Source organism: Platichthys flesus, chromosome 19 (assembly GCF_949316205.1).
Source record: "Platichthys flesus chromosome 19, fPlaFle2.1, whole genome shotgun sequence".
Classification (NCBI taxonomy): Eukaryota; Metazoa; Chordata; class Actinopteri; order Pleuronectiformes; family Pleuronectidae; genus Platichthys; species Platichthys flesus.
The window spans coordinates 17032935-17049248 of NC_084963.1; the positions used below are offsets into that span (position 1 = coordinate 17032935).

The 16314-nt window shown below is 39.2% G+C and overlaps 1 protein-coding gene across 1 annotated transcript; it reads right to left on the reverse strand.

Moving 5' to 3' along the window:
* Positions 1 to 7767: 7767 nt before the first annotated feature.
* Positions 7768 to 8781, reverse strand: LOC133975376 (proteinase-activated receptor 1-like). The gene is given in 1 exon segment (XM_062413304.1): positions 7768 to 8781. A coding segment is annotated over 1 exon segment (1014 nt).
* Positions 8782 to 16314: the final 7533 nt, after the last annotated feature.

The window sequence follows — 16314 nt, forward strand, 5'->3', positions numbered from 1 at the left end:
CAACCTCTTGTTGTCAAAGTGTTCATTGGGGATGAGCCGCGTTCTGTTAATATCACTCGTTTCAAGTCTTTTCACAAAATGTTTATTTGCTCTGAACGCACAACTAGTTCTCAAACCAAACTAGTGGTTTGAGAACTAGTTTGGTCACAGTTCCTAGTGAAACAGTTGAGCTGTCTCAACTGTTGAGCTGTCTCTGTGACTTCAGCTTTTCTTTGTGTTGGCTACCTATAAATGAAATGAACCAGCAAATGAATGTGTCTTTAGCTGTGATATTTAGGTTATGTGTTATTTAAAAGTTAATGTTAGCTATGTTATGCTCTTTGCATGCAACTAGCTACTTATCTCTAACCTGGTACCAACAAAACATTCCAAAGGGGGGGGGGGGTCCTCCGTTATCTGGCCAGCCACCATTTTGAAAGCCCACTCACTCACACACACACAGACACACACAAACACACAAGCACACATACACACAAACACGCATTCTCACATATACACCTTTATTAATTCGTGTTTTCCTACTTTTAGTATCTTCTTAATAAATATTTTCTAAAACAAATGTTGTTTTCATTTATGTTGCATCAGTGTGAATTTTGCCAACCTCTACGCTGTCAAGAACTCTATATCCTTCAACTTTGATAACTATCTATAAGGCAATTTTGGTTAAAGTTATTCATTTAATTGTTAATCAGAGTTCGAAATTTGAAGTTAGTGCTTTCATAAGACTTAATCAATAAATTGGCTATCTTTTCCCTTCCTTTGAAGGCTGGTGCCCCGACGTAACTTTAATCAATTAAAGTAATTATTTAATATTAATTTTTTTTAATATTCAATACTTTTCTGATAGCAAAATTCATTGAATGCCCAAAGGCACAGCATATAATGGTGTCAAGTTTAATGTATAAATTGCATGACAACAGAAACTGAGTAGGACTGGAACTCACACTAGGCAGTGAACTACAGCGTACAGCTACGTTTTGCCATGGAAATGTATGGTAACATTGTCAATGTTACTTCTGAATTTCAGAGGATTACAGTGGACTGTTAAATGTTTTGCGCTATTTTTTTAACTTTTCACCAACACATTTGAGGGGAAATATCCCTGGAGATGCCTAAGTGTTTCCTGCTTGTTACAGTCAGATAATGTCATCAGATGGAAAATGAGATTGGATGAATTCAGCCACTGAAATGCCCTATTGTAGTCTCTTTTTTTACCCGCTAATGTAGATCTAATGGCTCTAATGGTGTCTTGTTCCAGGCGATCACATGTTTATTTTTTATTTTTTAATAAAACAGAAAACTCGAACTCTATAACAAGACGGTTCTCTCATAGAGATCAAGCTCAACCAAGCTGAAGCTTTAGACATCATGTGTTTGATTCTGGGAGCTCTGCAGTTGCACTTACATTGATGAGTCCCAGAGCGCTGGTCACCTGGAAACATTTGGCTCTTTGATGGTTAAATGTTCCACTACGTTCCCCAGCTAATTACTAAGTTTCCTGTTTGGTGCTGCAGAAAGTGCACTGTGGGTTTAAAGAGCCTTTTTTCTTGTCTGATTCAGTGGAACAATATACAAAAACAACATAATGAGCAAAAACATTTTTAAGAGAGACACTATGAAGCCTCATAGAGCTAAATGGACTTCATTGCCAGGTGATAGCTCTTAATCATTGAATCCTCATGATTGACCCTTTAGCAACCAACTAGCCATGTGATCCCTTGTTAATATAATTACACTGATTATTGCAGGTTCCGTTTTCACAGCAACTATTATCTCACTGGCCATTGGTACAGAGTGTAGCATTCAATGAACACCTACTGACCATTTATATCAATGCATGAACCACAACACTCACCTTCATTCCTTGTTCATGCTGGTTGAAAAAGGCAATCACACTTTATTGATACATTTTTGTATTGATTTTAATATTATCAAAACTACTACATTGTTTTATTATTGAATTATGTAATCAAAGTTTTTACATGAGTAATAATGTCAATAATAAAACACCTCCATCCGCCACTAGCCTGACGTTGTCAGACTCACAATTCTATTCAGAATGTGAGTCTGAGACCGCTCCATTGGGCTGTGATTATGGGGCGTGTTTCAACTGACCAGGAAATACAATTTCTCTTCGCTCAATTGGATAGACCTACAACCAATCAGAGCAACATAGTATGTGACGTATGTTAAGCATCGCATTGTGAGTTATTAACTAACGCTGGGTTCACACCGGACGCTGAAGCCTTAAATAACAGCTGGCTCCCATCCACTCCCATGTTAAAACTTTGTGCCGGTCACACCGGAGGCTGAAGCATCGCGCTGCGCCAAGGCTGCCTCGCGCTGTGCAGTGATCGTTTCGGCGTCAAGTCTATTTTTTCCGCTTGACGCGAGCGTATCGCTGCAGGAAACACACTGAAAAAGGATTTTAAACTGTATTGAGTACATATTTTATATGATATAAATGATCAAATATGCATCCCATACATTGAAGTCCCCTTCTGTTGTGCTGGAGTTTTAATTTGACCAATGACATTATTAAATGTCCCCCTCTGCCCTTCCACTACAGCCACACAAGCAGTGATACAGATAAAAAGAGAGAGAGGGGGGGCTACGTATTCTCCACATAGGCTTGAGTTGAGAATACGTAATTTATCCCCGACACCCAACATTAAACGGAGCAAACAGCGAAGTTCTTCAACATGGATGACATTAAATGAATAATTGAAGTGGAGAAGAACAGTGAGTTGTATGATCCTCGGAACATGTTGTATAAAGACAACACCAAGGAGGACACATGTTGGGATGCTGATGCTTAATGTTGGAGCAACAAGTAAGTATATGCTTTTAATCTACTGGATCAACGGGTGATATTATTAGCGCTGCCCGGAGGTTCAGCGTCGCTTCAGTGTCCGGTGTGAACAGCCAAGCGCCGGTGTGATAGGGATTAGCACGGTTTTGGCGTCGCCTCCACGTTCTCTGTTCCTCTTTCAAAATGAATGCTCTGTCGATGTCTTCTAAAACAGACTCAATGGCAGCATCTACACATCTCAGCTCTCCAGCGGCAGGCATGTTAGTTGAAAACAAATTCAACCCAAGGGCACTTTGATGACATGGTTGATTACGTTACCGTTGATCATCTGTCAATCATCATATAAAGCCCGCCCTGACAATCTAGTCCGGATGATTTCGAACCGGGCATAATTTCTCCCCAACGGAGCGACTCCAGACCGAACTTCCCGACCTCAAATGTTGTGGGCGGGGCTAAATTCGTCTGGCATCCAGGCTAATCCGCCACAGTAATCTGGACTTGATGACGGATGAAGACGAAGCCCTGAATCTTGATGATGTATCAGATAATAATTAATAATATTTCATTTAAGTGTCAGTTATCAGGGGACATCATTTTAGTACCATTAAATCCAGTGGCGTAAGTTTAATGTTTAAAGCTCAAGGTTTTTTAAAAGAGGTTATTTAAAGCAGTTTGTAAACTGTGAACACGATTTCCATAGTAAAACAAATTAATTAAGAATAAATGAGTCAACTTTTCCTCAGTAATTCCTTCACAGCCTCACAAGACTCTCACCTCCGCACAACAATGTATCTGTGTGGGTGGTGTCATAAAATTCAGAGATTCCAATTATTTTATCTGCTGTCAAAAACTAACTTTAAAATGGTGTCAAATTACAGCTTTACTAGAACACATTCAGTACAGCACATTTCTCACCAATAGGAGGCAGCAAGGACCTAACTATACTAAAGTGTACAATTTACTTTACTTTTGTATGTATGTTGTATTTATTGTGTTTTACAACGTTCCGTTGATGTTGGTTTCATTATGTATCAACATACTGTTGTTGCTGTTTTCATTAGGCCTGTTTGTACTTTCAGAATGACTAATTTCCTCTTGAGTCTCCTCTGCTTCGAACATAGGACATACTCCCGAAGGAATTTCAAGCATTTCCTCTGTAAATGGAAAGACAGTAAGAGAGAAAAGAGTCAGAGGATCCAAGATGTAGACAAAGATTGTTTTTTAAACAAGGTGTTGACTGATCTCTTTTATTCATATGACATCAGCATCAGCAACTAGTTTCATTGAGAATCAATTAATTTAGTTGTTAAAGCAAATAATTTACTGTACTGTTATCTGATTATCAAACTAAGACATTTTACAACAAGTCAATTTGGGATATTTTAATTATTGATGTGCATTTTTTAAAACATTTAATAACAAGTTATAGTTCAAACTGTCAATTCAGAATATAATCTCTTATTTGTTTTTAATTTTTCAGCCTCTCCAATATGGAGTTGTGGCTTTCTCGTTTTTTATTGTAAACTCAAAGGTCTAGGAAATTTTGTAATATCTGGTATGATGTTGCAACTTGTATATATTTAAATGAAAAAATGATTAATTTAAATTAAAACCTGCAAATCAGCCAATTAGGAAAACGATCAGCTCATAGTTCCTATTTTCAATTTTGATTTAAATGTTGATTATTTTCTAACTTAATATTTGTTGGTCCATGAAATGCATTAGAACAAAAGCTTTGCTTAAAATGATATAAAGCAACCAAAAACAACAAATCATTATATCCACAAACTGGATCCAGGGGATATTTTGGTGTCTGAGTTTGTACCAGGAGAACAGCTTCAACCCTAACCCTATCCTTTTATTGGTAGTGATTCTACAATTGATTCTACAAATTGCTGAACTCTACCTGATGGAGGGAACATTAATCTCCCAATACATATTCCCAATTTGATTTTGATAATGTGGTGGAGAGCGTCAATCCATGTTAGTCTGACTGTTAAAGCCATAGTATATGATTCTGATTATTTTCTTAAGCCTGAAACATGCTTCTGCGTTTTCACGGGCCCGTAAGTGCAAGAGCCCTTCCGGGTCCCTTACGTGCTTATGTATCCCTCCTTACGTGCTGACAGGTGTCGACCCCCTTTTCTAAAATTTACGGCAAAGCTCCGCAAGCTCACTCAGCCCGCAAGGCTGTGATTGGTCTGCTCTACATCCCTTCTGGAGCTGCATTTCCGGTTTCATGCCCCCATAATACCGGCAGAAATCACGGAAGATTTAGAAGAACGAATATGGACCAAATAGAAGAGCACTTGGCAGAAGATATCCGATAGTATGATCACTTGTATAACCTGTCACTGACTGGCGGATTTGTCCGCCAGAAAAAGGCTACGAGGAGCCGCAGTGGCTATGTAAATAAACAATCGACGAAGAAGAAAGAAAGCGTCTCTAAGGTCGTCTCGACAAAAAGCATTACTCCGCCTAGTGTTCTGGCGCGGAATTGCTTTTAGAAGATTTAGAAGATCGAATATGGACCAAATAGAAGAGCACTTGGCAGAAGATATCCGATAGTATGATCACTTGCAAAACCTGTCACTGACTGGCGGATTTGTCCGCCAGAAAAAGGCTACGAGGAGCCGCAGTGGCTATGTAAATAAACAATCGACGAAGAAAAAAGAAGGCGTCTCTAAGGTCTTCGACAAAAAGCATTACTCCGCCTAGTGTTCTGGCGCGGAATTGCTTTGTAAGACGCGCAACGGTTGGGGAAGCATGAATGAAAACGAGTCTTGCGCCACAGCGGCGTGAAAAGACGCAGACGCAGTCGCAGAAGCATGTTTCAGGCTTTAGTCGTCAAACCATTCTCTGATCCTCTCGTGTCCTGGGGATGGGGGGCTTTGTCGTTCTGGATCAATATCATGTTCTGAAAAATGTCCTAATAGGATGGAGGTGATCACCACAATTGTACTGATTTGCAGTGACCCTGACCCAACATCCTCTCTGAGGAACCTGAGGAAGCTTTACTCTTCAGGTTTTCCTGGCAGATTTCACTAACAATAACATTACCATCATATCATCAGTACTATTACCACCATCTGCCACTGCACCTTATCTACCCATTTATCTTGTGTTTCTGTTTTTATTCTTTCTACCGCAATATTTTATATTTCATATTTTATATTTTATTGTATTTTAATGTATTCAAATGTACCGGCTGCTATGACGACTTAATTTCCCTTCGGGGATGAATAAAGTAATCTATCTATCTAAACAGTTTAGCCGTGACTCAGCTCCTGACTTCAGCTCCTAGCCATGTCCCATCAGTTAACCCTCTGTCAAAGTCACTCAAATCTTTTCCTGCTGCCTTGAACCCATCAGCATTTTCAGACCCCCCACAGATCCTTTGTACCATTCACTGGAAACACTAATTTCATCCAATCATTCATTTATGTTTCCTTTAATGTGTCTGTAGCTCACCAGATACTTTTATAACTTTTTTATTTTCTTATTTCTAGCTAATCTTTTCAGCTCTATTAAATCAACACAATTAAGTTTATCATAAATTGTACACCATGATCTATTCATATTGAATGTTGATACATATACACATTTTAACTGTGTTTTCAAAATTAGAAAATTAATGTTTTCTTACCATTCATCACAGTTGAGTCTGCACACGCACACACCAGAACAGGCAGCAAGACTTTTTGAAACACCGAAAACATTGTGCTGGCGAAACTGAAGCAATGAACACAGATAAGAAAATGTTAATCTTAAATATGGTTGAATCTTGTAAATGAGTCAAAGTTTTCCTCAGTAGTTCCTTCACAACCTCACAAGACTCATCTCTGCACAACACCAATACATGTGTGTCTGTGTGAGTGTGGTGTCATATAATTCAGAGTTTCCAATAATTTTATCTACTGTAGAAAACTAACTTTAAAATGGTGTCAAATTACAGCTTTAATGGGCACATTTAGTACAGCACATTAATCACCAGTAGATGGCAGAATGGATCTTACATACCATGTCTACAATTCATTTATCATTAATGACTGACTCATTAATCAGGACAGATCAAATCTTTAGTTTAAGCAGACCACACTCCTATGGGAGAGGTCCGTATTCAGGTTTCGGATTTTTGTTTTTACAAGTTTATAATGCATTTTTCAAGTTTAAGAGAAGCGTGTTCAAGAAATATACGCACAAAAATGCTCAGTAATCAGTGCCAAATCATGTAGCTCTACTAATATATGGTGAAGTTATATTCTGTAAAATAATATATAAATGTGTGTCAAACAGAAGGTGTATACACAAATGTAAATAATAACAAAATCATTACAACTGTGTAATCCACTATCATAAAATGATATATCCAAAATTATATTAAATGAATACAGGATAACATTACTAATTGCAGTACAGTTATATTCTATTATTTTAGCTGCATTCTATAGGTAAATAACTTTATATAGTAGGCTTCTCAATTTAAATTTCATAAAACCTGGACCACTTTTGGAATTTCTATATAATTACCACAAAGCAATAATAAAATGATATTAACCAAATCAAGACAGTTTAAACATATAAAATGAGCTGGTTTTCAGAACAGAATGAAATGTGGTTTCATGACATACGTCTGTGATCGCCCCACTTCTGGGGAGAGAGAGAGGCAGAAGGAGCAATGTTATTGAATTGAGCATGGGTTCAGGGCGTCATTGCTTGTTGACCACTGCTGAACAGACAGATCAATCCAAATGTTCTGCAGTGTTGGTCATCTAGCATATCTATTTTATCTGATTGAAAGCATTTCGTTTGGAAGAAAAACCCTGGTTTTTGTTTTGTCTCCAAAATTGAGTTTTTATGGTATGAAGACTGGGTGTAGCTCAACCTGCAGTTAACAGGATCAGGATGTTATCATTCTATTTCAGTGACTACTGAGGCTAGAAAAGGAATGTCTACTAGTCCTCCAAAATCTTCTCACACCTCAGTGCACTGGAAAGTTGTTTCTGGCACTGGGATGAGCCAAAGTAGTAGACCAGGGGATCCAGGAGGCAATTCAGACTTCCTAAACACATAAACACTAGATAGGCTGCGTAAGAGCCATCAGTCCTCTCTTGGATCGCCTCAGCACCTCCGTTAAATTGCAGATAGTGGGTCATCAGAAGACAGTGTGTGGGTGTGAAACACAGCACAAATATTACAAGCACTGCTCCAGCCATCACCACTGCTCTTGTTCTTCTGCTCGAACATCCTAGAACGCAGCGTGGGACTCTGTTCAGTGCCCAGATCACACGAGTTTAGGACCCCACTGTGATGAGCAGAGGCAGGAAGAAGAAGGCGCAGCACAGGGCGATGAAGTAGAACTTGTAGTACAAGATTATCTCGTGCACAGACTGGACGTCGTGGCAGGTGGTGATGTTCAGCTGACTGAGGGGAAAAGTCTGGTCGTGGAGGACAATGGGCACAGTGCCAGCAAAAGATAATATCCACATGGCGACGCAGGCCATGATTGCGTTCCCTGGCGTCCTCCAAGGCAGAGAGTTAAGAGGATAGACTACAGCAAGGAGACGGTCCACACTAATGCAAGTTATTAGCAGAACAGAGGAGTACATGTTCCAGTAGAAGGCTGCAGTGACCACACGGCACATGAGCGAGCCGAATATCCAGTTGTTGCCTCCAAAGTGGTAGGAGATTTTGAAGGGGAGCAGCACAGCAAAGAGCAGATCGGCACAGGCCAGATTCAACATGTAGATGGCCGCCGGCTTCTTGGGTTTGATCTTCAGAGTGAAGGCCACCACTGCACAGATGTTGATCGGCAAGCTGATGAGGCAGACCAGTGTGTAGAAGGAAGGGATGAGGATGGTGGACACAGAGCCAGTGAGAAACAACAGCAATTCTTCTGAGATTGTCACCTTCTGGGTGCTGGTTTCATTCAGCAGCTCTGTTCTGTTGGTGTTGCTTAAATTATACATCAACCTCCTGTTGTCAAAGTGTTCATCGGGGATGAGCCGCGTTCTGTTAATATCACTCGTTTCAAGTCTTTTCACAAAATGTTTATTTGCTCTGAATGCACAACTAGTTATCAAACCAAACTAGTGGTTTGAGAACTAGTTTGGTCACAGTTCCTAGTGAAACAGTTGAGCTGTCTCAACTGTTGAGCTGTCTCTGTGACTTCAGCTTTTCTTTGTGTTGGCTACCTATAAATGAAATGAACCAGCAAATGAATGTGTCTTTAGCTGTGATATTTAGGTTATGTGTTATTTAAAAGTTAATGTTAGCTATGTTATGCTCTTTGCATGCAACTAGCTACTTATCTCTAACCTGGTACCAACACATACGAACATACCTATCTCCCTACACATCTTTCTGACCCCGCCACATGTCGTAAACATTCCAAAGGGGGGGGGTGGGGTCCTCCGTTATCTGGCCAGCCACCATTTTGAAAGCCCACTCACTCACACACACACAGACACACACAAACACACAAGCACACATACACACAAACACGCATTCTCACATATACACCTTTATTAATTTGTGTTTTCATACTTTTAGTATCTTCTTAATAAATATTTTCTAAAACAAATTTTGTTTTCATTGATGTTGCATCAGTGTGAATTTTGCCAACCTCTACGCTGTCAAGAACACTATATCCTTCAACTTTGATAACTATCTATAAGGCAATTTTGGTTAAAGTTATTCATTTAATTGTTAATCAGAGTTCGAAATTTGAAGTTAGTGCTTTCATAAGACTTAATCAATAAATTGGCTATCTTTTCCCTTCCTTTGAAGGCTGGTGCCCCGACGTAACATTAATCAATTAAAGTAATTATTTAATATTAATATTTTTAATACTCAATACTTTTCTGATAGCAAAATTCATTGAATGCCCAAAGGCACAGCATATAATGGTGTCAAGTTTAATGTATCAATTGCATGACAACAGAAACTGAGTAGGACTGGAACTCACACTAGGCAGTGAACTACAGCGTACAGCTACGTTTTGCCATGGAAATTTATGGTAACATTGTCAGTGTTACTTCTGAATTTCAGAGGATTATAGTGGACTGTTAAATGTTTTGTGCTATTTTTTTAACTTTTCACCAACACATTTGAGGGGAAATATCCCTGGAGATGCCTAAGTGTTTCCTGCTTGTTACAGTCAGATAATGTCATCAGATGGAAAATGAGATTGGATGAATTCAGCCACTGAAATGCCCTATTGTAGTCTCTTTTTTTACCCGCTAATGTAGATCTAATGGCTCTAATGGTGTCTTGTTCCAGGCGATCACATGTTTATTTTTTATTTTTTAATAAAACAGAAAACTCGAACTCTATAACAAGACGGTTCTCTCATAGAGATCAAGCTCAACCAAGCTGAAGCTTTAGACATCATGTGTTTGATTCTGGGAGCTCTGCAGTTGCACTTACATTGATGAGTCCCAGAGCGCTGGTCACCTGGAAACATTTGGCTCTTTGATGGTTAAATGTTCCACTACGTTCCCCAGCTAATTACTAAGTTTCCTGTTTGGTGCTGCAGAAAGTGCACTGTGGGTTTAAAGAGCCTTTTTTCTTGTCTGATTCAGTGGAACAATATACAAAAACAACATAATGAGCAAAAACATTTTTAAGAGAGACACTATGAAGCCTCACAGAGCTAAATGGACTTCATTGCCAGGTGATAGCTCTTAATCATTGAATCCTCATGATTGACCCTTTAGCAACCAACTAGCCATGTGATCCCTTGTTAATATAATTACACTGATTATTGCAGGTTCCGTTTTCACAGCAATTATTATCTCATTGGCCATGGGTACAGAGTGTAGCATTCAATGAACACCTACTGACCATTTATATCAATGCATGAACCACAACCTGTGTGATTTCACTGAGTCAGGTGATCACACACACACACACACACACTCACCTTCATTCCTTGTTCATGCTGGTTGAAAAGGCAATCACACTTTATTGATACATTTTTGTATTGATTTTAATATTATCAAAACTACTACATTGTTTTATTATTGAATTATGTAATCAAAGTTTTTACATGAGTAATAATGTCAATAATAAAAAACCTCCATCCGCCACTAGCCTGACGTTGTCAGACTCACAATTCTAGTCAGAATGTGAGTCTGAGACCGCTCCATTGGGCTGTGATTATGGGGCGTGTTTCAACTGACCAGGAAATAAAATTCCTCTTCGCTCAATTGGATAGACCTACAACCAATCAGAGCAACGTAGTATGTGACGTATGTTAAGCATCGCATTGTGAGTTATTAACTAATGCTGGGTTCACACCGGACGCTGAAGTGATGCCAAAGCGACGCTTCAGCGCAGCACCAAATTGCTGAACTCTACCTGATGGAGGGAACATTAATCTCCCAATACATATTCCCAATTTGATTTTGATAATGTGGTGGAGAGCGTCAATCCATGTTAGTCTGACTGTTAAAGCCATAGTATATGATTCTGATTATTTTCTTAGTCGTCAAACCATTCTCTGATCCTCTCGTGTCCTGGGGATGGGGGGCTTTGTCGTTCTGGATCAATATCATGTTCTGAAAAATGTCCTAATAGGATGGAGGTGATCACCACAATTGTACTGATTTGCAGTGACCCTGACCCCACATCCTCTCTGAGGAACCTGAGGAAGCTTTACTCTTCAGGTTTTCCTGACAGATTTCACTAACAATAACATTACCATCATATCATCAGTACTATTACCATCATCTGCCACTGCACCTTATCTACCCATTTATCTTGTGTTTCTGTTTTTATTCTTTCAACCGCAATATTTTATATTTCATATTTTATATTTTATTGTATTTTATTGAATTCAAATGTACCGGCTGCTATGACAACTTAATTTCCCTTCGGGGATGAATAAAGTAATCTATCTCTCATTTCATCCAATCATTCATTTATGTTTCCTTTAATGTGTCTGTAGCTCACCAGTTACTTTTATAACTTTTTTATTTTCTTATTTCTAGCTAATCTTTTCAGCTCTATTAAATCAACACAATTAAGTTTATCATAAATTGTACACCATGATCTATTCATATTGAATGTTGATACATATACACATTTTAACTGTGTTTTCAAAATTAGAAAATTAATGTTTTCTTACCATTCATCACAGTTGAGTCTGCACACGCACACACCAGAACCAGCAGCAAGACTTTTTGAAACACCGAAAACATTGTGCTGGCGAAACTGAAGCAATGAACACAGATAAGAAAATGTTAATCTTAAATATGGTTGAATCTTGTAAATGAGTCAAAGTTTTCCTCAGTAGTTCCTTCACAACCTCACAAGACTCTCATCTCTGCACAACACCAATACATGTGTGTCTGTGTGAGTGTGGTGTCATATAATTCTGAGTTTCCAATAATTTTATCTACTGTAGAAAACTAACTTTAAAATGGTGTCAAATTACTACGGTGGCCCTGAGAGCTCAACGAACAGCAACTTAAGAAATCACATGCAAGTTGACAAAACACAAGCAAAGTAAGAAAACATCTTCATTAATTTCACAACACAACACAACACATTACAGAAACGCGCTGCAAATAGACACACGCGCTGCAAATAGACACACGCGCTGCAAATAGACACACGCGCTGCAAATAGACACACGCGCTGCAAATAGATGAACGCGCAGCAAATAGACGAATGCTCAGCAAATAGAGGCGACAACACAAGAAGTGTTTCCAGAGGACAGCTAAAAGGGATGGGCACCGCTGCCACAGGAGACACTAAACCGTCCTATACACTATACAATTTCGGTTCCGCACAGGGGTTGTCATCCCGCGGCTGTGGAGCCGAACGCGGTTCTTCAGCCCCTCTGCAGTGGCTCCCTGTAGAGTGTTTTGCATATGTTTCGCGAACACTGAACTTAACCAATCAGTTTTCATATTTTTAACGTGAACGTAAAGATAAACGTGACTGAACGTCACGTTCATTTTTTAAATCATCGTCGTATCAGACCCTCATGAAATACCAGGAGCGGGCGTAGGTGTGTGTGTGTGTGTGTGTTTGTGTGTGTGTGTGCGTGTGTGTGGCCAGCGCACTGGGGCTCCGACCCCGCCCACTCGCTCGGAGAGACCCACAGTGAGCTCTGAGCTCTGAAGATGGTCCGATCTAGAGACATGCCGTCTTCTCCTGTTAAACTGAATAAACAGCGCTAACACGCAAGACTATGGAGGACCATACATGACATAAGTAAAAATAAATAAATGTATAAATAAATACAGAAATAAATAAATAAATGAATAAATAAAAATGGAAATAAATAAATAAATACAGAAATAAATAAATAAATATGTTAATACCAAAAGAAATGTCAAAAGAAATGTCTTAAATATATTTTAACATTTATTTTTTCCCTGATACATTTCAGTTGCATTTGCAGTGTCCTTATGCTAATGAGAAAGGCGGGCCTAACCGCAGTCTCATGCAGGATTGGTCACAGGAGTGTAATGATCCAGCCCTACTACTTCTGCCTCTCAATGCTGGTGTCCAGTAGCTGTTTGCAGCGTTGAGCCAGTTCACACTTAAAATGAACTAGTTCAAGTTCAGAGGGTTAGTTAAGGTTATATTTTATTGGGATGATTTAGCTGTCAGTAGTCCTGACTGTGAGCGTCACGTCTCCTGTTCTACTGAGCACAATGATCGAGCCGAGAGGAGGAGGAAACAGAAACTCCAGCTCGGTACAAACCACCTGCAGCCTCTGCTCTGATCATGAAGACGCTGATCTCTCAGCAGATGTGACCAGAGAAACTCTGTGTTTCCACTGTTTCCACTGTTCCACAGAGTCACTAACTGGCTGTTTCATGGTGAAGAGATCAAGTCTCAGTCACTGCCCGTGTCTCTCAGCGAGTGTGTGACGGAGCGCAGGGGCTGTGTGTGTGTGTGTGTGTGTAGCTCAGTTGACCAATCCTGCTCGAGACTGAGGTTAGGCCCGCCTTTCTCATTAGCATAAGGACACTGAAATGTGGAAATAAATAAAAGTTGCAATAAAAGTGGAAATAAATAAATAAATGTGGAAATAAGTTTAAGACATTGATTTATTTAATTCTGCATTTATTTCCATATTTATTTATTTATTTCCACATTTATTCCAACTTTTATTTTTCGATTTCAGTGTCCTTATGCTAATGGAAAGGCGGGCCTAACCTCAGTCTCGAGCAGGATTGGTCAACTGAGCTACACACACACAGCCCCTGCGCTCCGAAATTGGGGCTTCTCACTCCAGCAGCTTGTTACACCCCAATAAATACATCACATAACAATGGTACAAAAATACACTTTGTTGGCTGGGGCCTTCTTCACAGGTTTGAAGAGGGTCCCAGGTGTGCGGACATAAGAACACATTCTCAAACATGGTCATATGACACAGAAAGTGAGTTCTGATTCCTTTGTCTCCACGCATAAAGGAGGAACCCAAATCAGCGAGGCTCATACCACAAACTGCCTCGACTACATTTTGCCACAAGTAAAAGCTCAAACAGTGCTGTCAATGATCTAATCCTATTATAATAAGATAAATGTCGCCCTCTTGTGGGAAGAGCACATTTTATAATGAATTCTTTTCAAAGTTTTAAAACCAATAAAAAGCATATTTATGTTAAGAAGCCTAAACATTTTTTAACTAACCTGAAACATTTTTGAATCATTACAGGCCATAAGTCTAGGTATGATTCAAACATTGAAATATTTTTTGAATGGACAGGTGGGAGAAAGCAAATTGGGTTGTTATTATAATCTTTCATATCAATTACCTCAGTGTTTGCTTCAACATAATCCTCCTAACATGTCTGATTGTCAGTGTATCCATTCTGAATTAATCCATTTAATGTATTTAAGAAGAATTCGAAACACAAAGCAGTGTGGTAGGAAGTGAATTTAGTGTATTATACTTAAATCCACTAATGTCTCTCCCTTAGACAGGAAACAGATATTTGATGCAGATGTATTGCTTTTCTTTGAGAGAGTTAAATATATTCAAATTCATAATTTCAATCGCTGACCATGTATTTGTGTTTATTATTCATATTTATTTATTTAACAGGGACAGTGCATGATTGTGAACATTGTTGCAGAGCTGTCACAGTTTGCCAGTTTTAGAAAGTTGACACAAAGTCATCCTAACAGAATAAAAGTAGAAAATAGAAATTACAGTTCCTCTTTGAGCAGCAGTAATAAAAAAAAAAGACAATATTCATGTTTATGTACTTGAACGGACATGTGACTCATGCAGGATGACCCTGACTATGTTTGTATCTTACAGTAAACATAACCTCCATGACTTTTCGCAGCTAGTATGAAAACAAGTTGTTTATGATTTGTTTGTGACGATTGTAAACTCAGTGCGAGCAGACGCTTCGCCCTGTTTTCCTTTTTGAGTCATGCAGGATGTTCTTAGCCACACGTCAGCGGTAACGTCACAGGCAGGAAATAGATTTCGCACATCTGCGAGGTGTCTGCATGTGGTGCACACTGAGGTCAGACACATGCTGTCAGTAAATGTGTCGCTCTGGCTGATAAACAGATTCAGCGGGACACAGGTCACATCTGCAATCAGCTGGGTGTTAGGGATTCAAAGAATAAAATAAAAACATTAATACGTGTACTTCAGTGTGTGTGTCCCGGAGAACATGAAAGATTAAAGCTGATGAAGTTTCCTGTAAATATAAAAAGTGAGCTGAAAGGTGAATACAAAGAAGAAAACATAAAAGACAAATTCCCCCTAATACAGATGCATTTACAAAATTGGACTTTTCTCATCCCTCAACATTTTTTGACACGTCAGTACACAACTTCCCAAAGGGTTTGTAATGTAACCAAAGTATGGTAAGGCTTACATTTCTCTTTCAAGAAGACTGGGAGTGAAGACTAAACAAAAAATGCTCATGTCCGGACAAGCTTATCGTCTTCAGACAGACATTTCCTTGCTTATCTAGTGGCCTGTTTCTGTTTATCCCCTCTCTCCATGTCACTACAGGGATCATAATGCCACGGGTAAAAAGTACAGACAGCTCCCAGATGCACAGATGTGCCACATATGTGAGGGTGGAGTTTTAGACAATTGAGACTCACCCTGGGGGTTGAATATTTCTTTTAAGAGCCAAGTGGCTTTGGAGAAGTCTACACAGAATAGTAATAGCAAAACAATGTACATTCCTTTCAGATTTATCCCTGCTGAGGTGATTAAAGGGGAAAAAAGAGGAAAAACACAAAAGAGAAAGTGGGTTGTGACAGATACACATAAACTAGAGTGTAGATCAGTATTGTTACCTTTGAATGTCATAAAACAGTATGATAGAGTGACAAAGTTTGTATGCGAGGGCGTCTCACTGTGCATGTTCAACAGAAGGTAAATTGAACCCACACATGTTTTCGAAGATGTCATGTTTCCATTTTTTCTCTTCATTCTTGCTTGGGGGAGGTGTTTGCCGACCCGAATACACCCACAGAGAGGCAGCAGAGAGAGGTGGAAC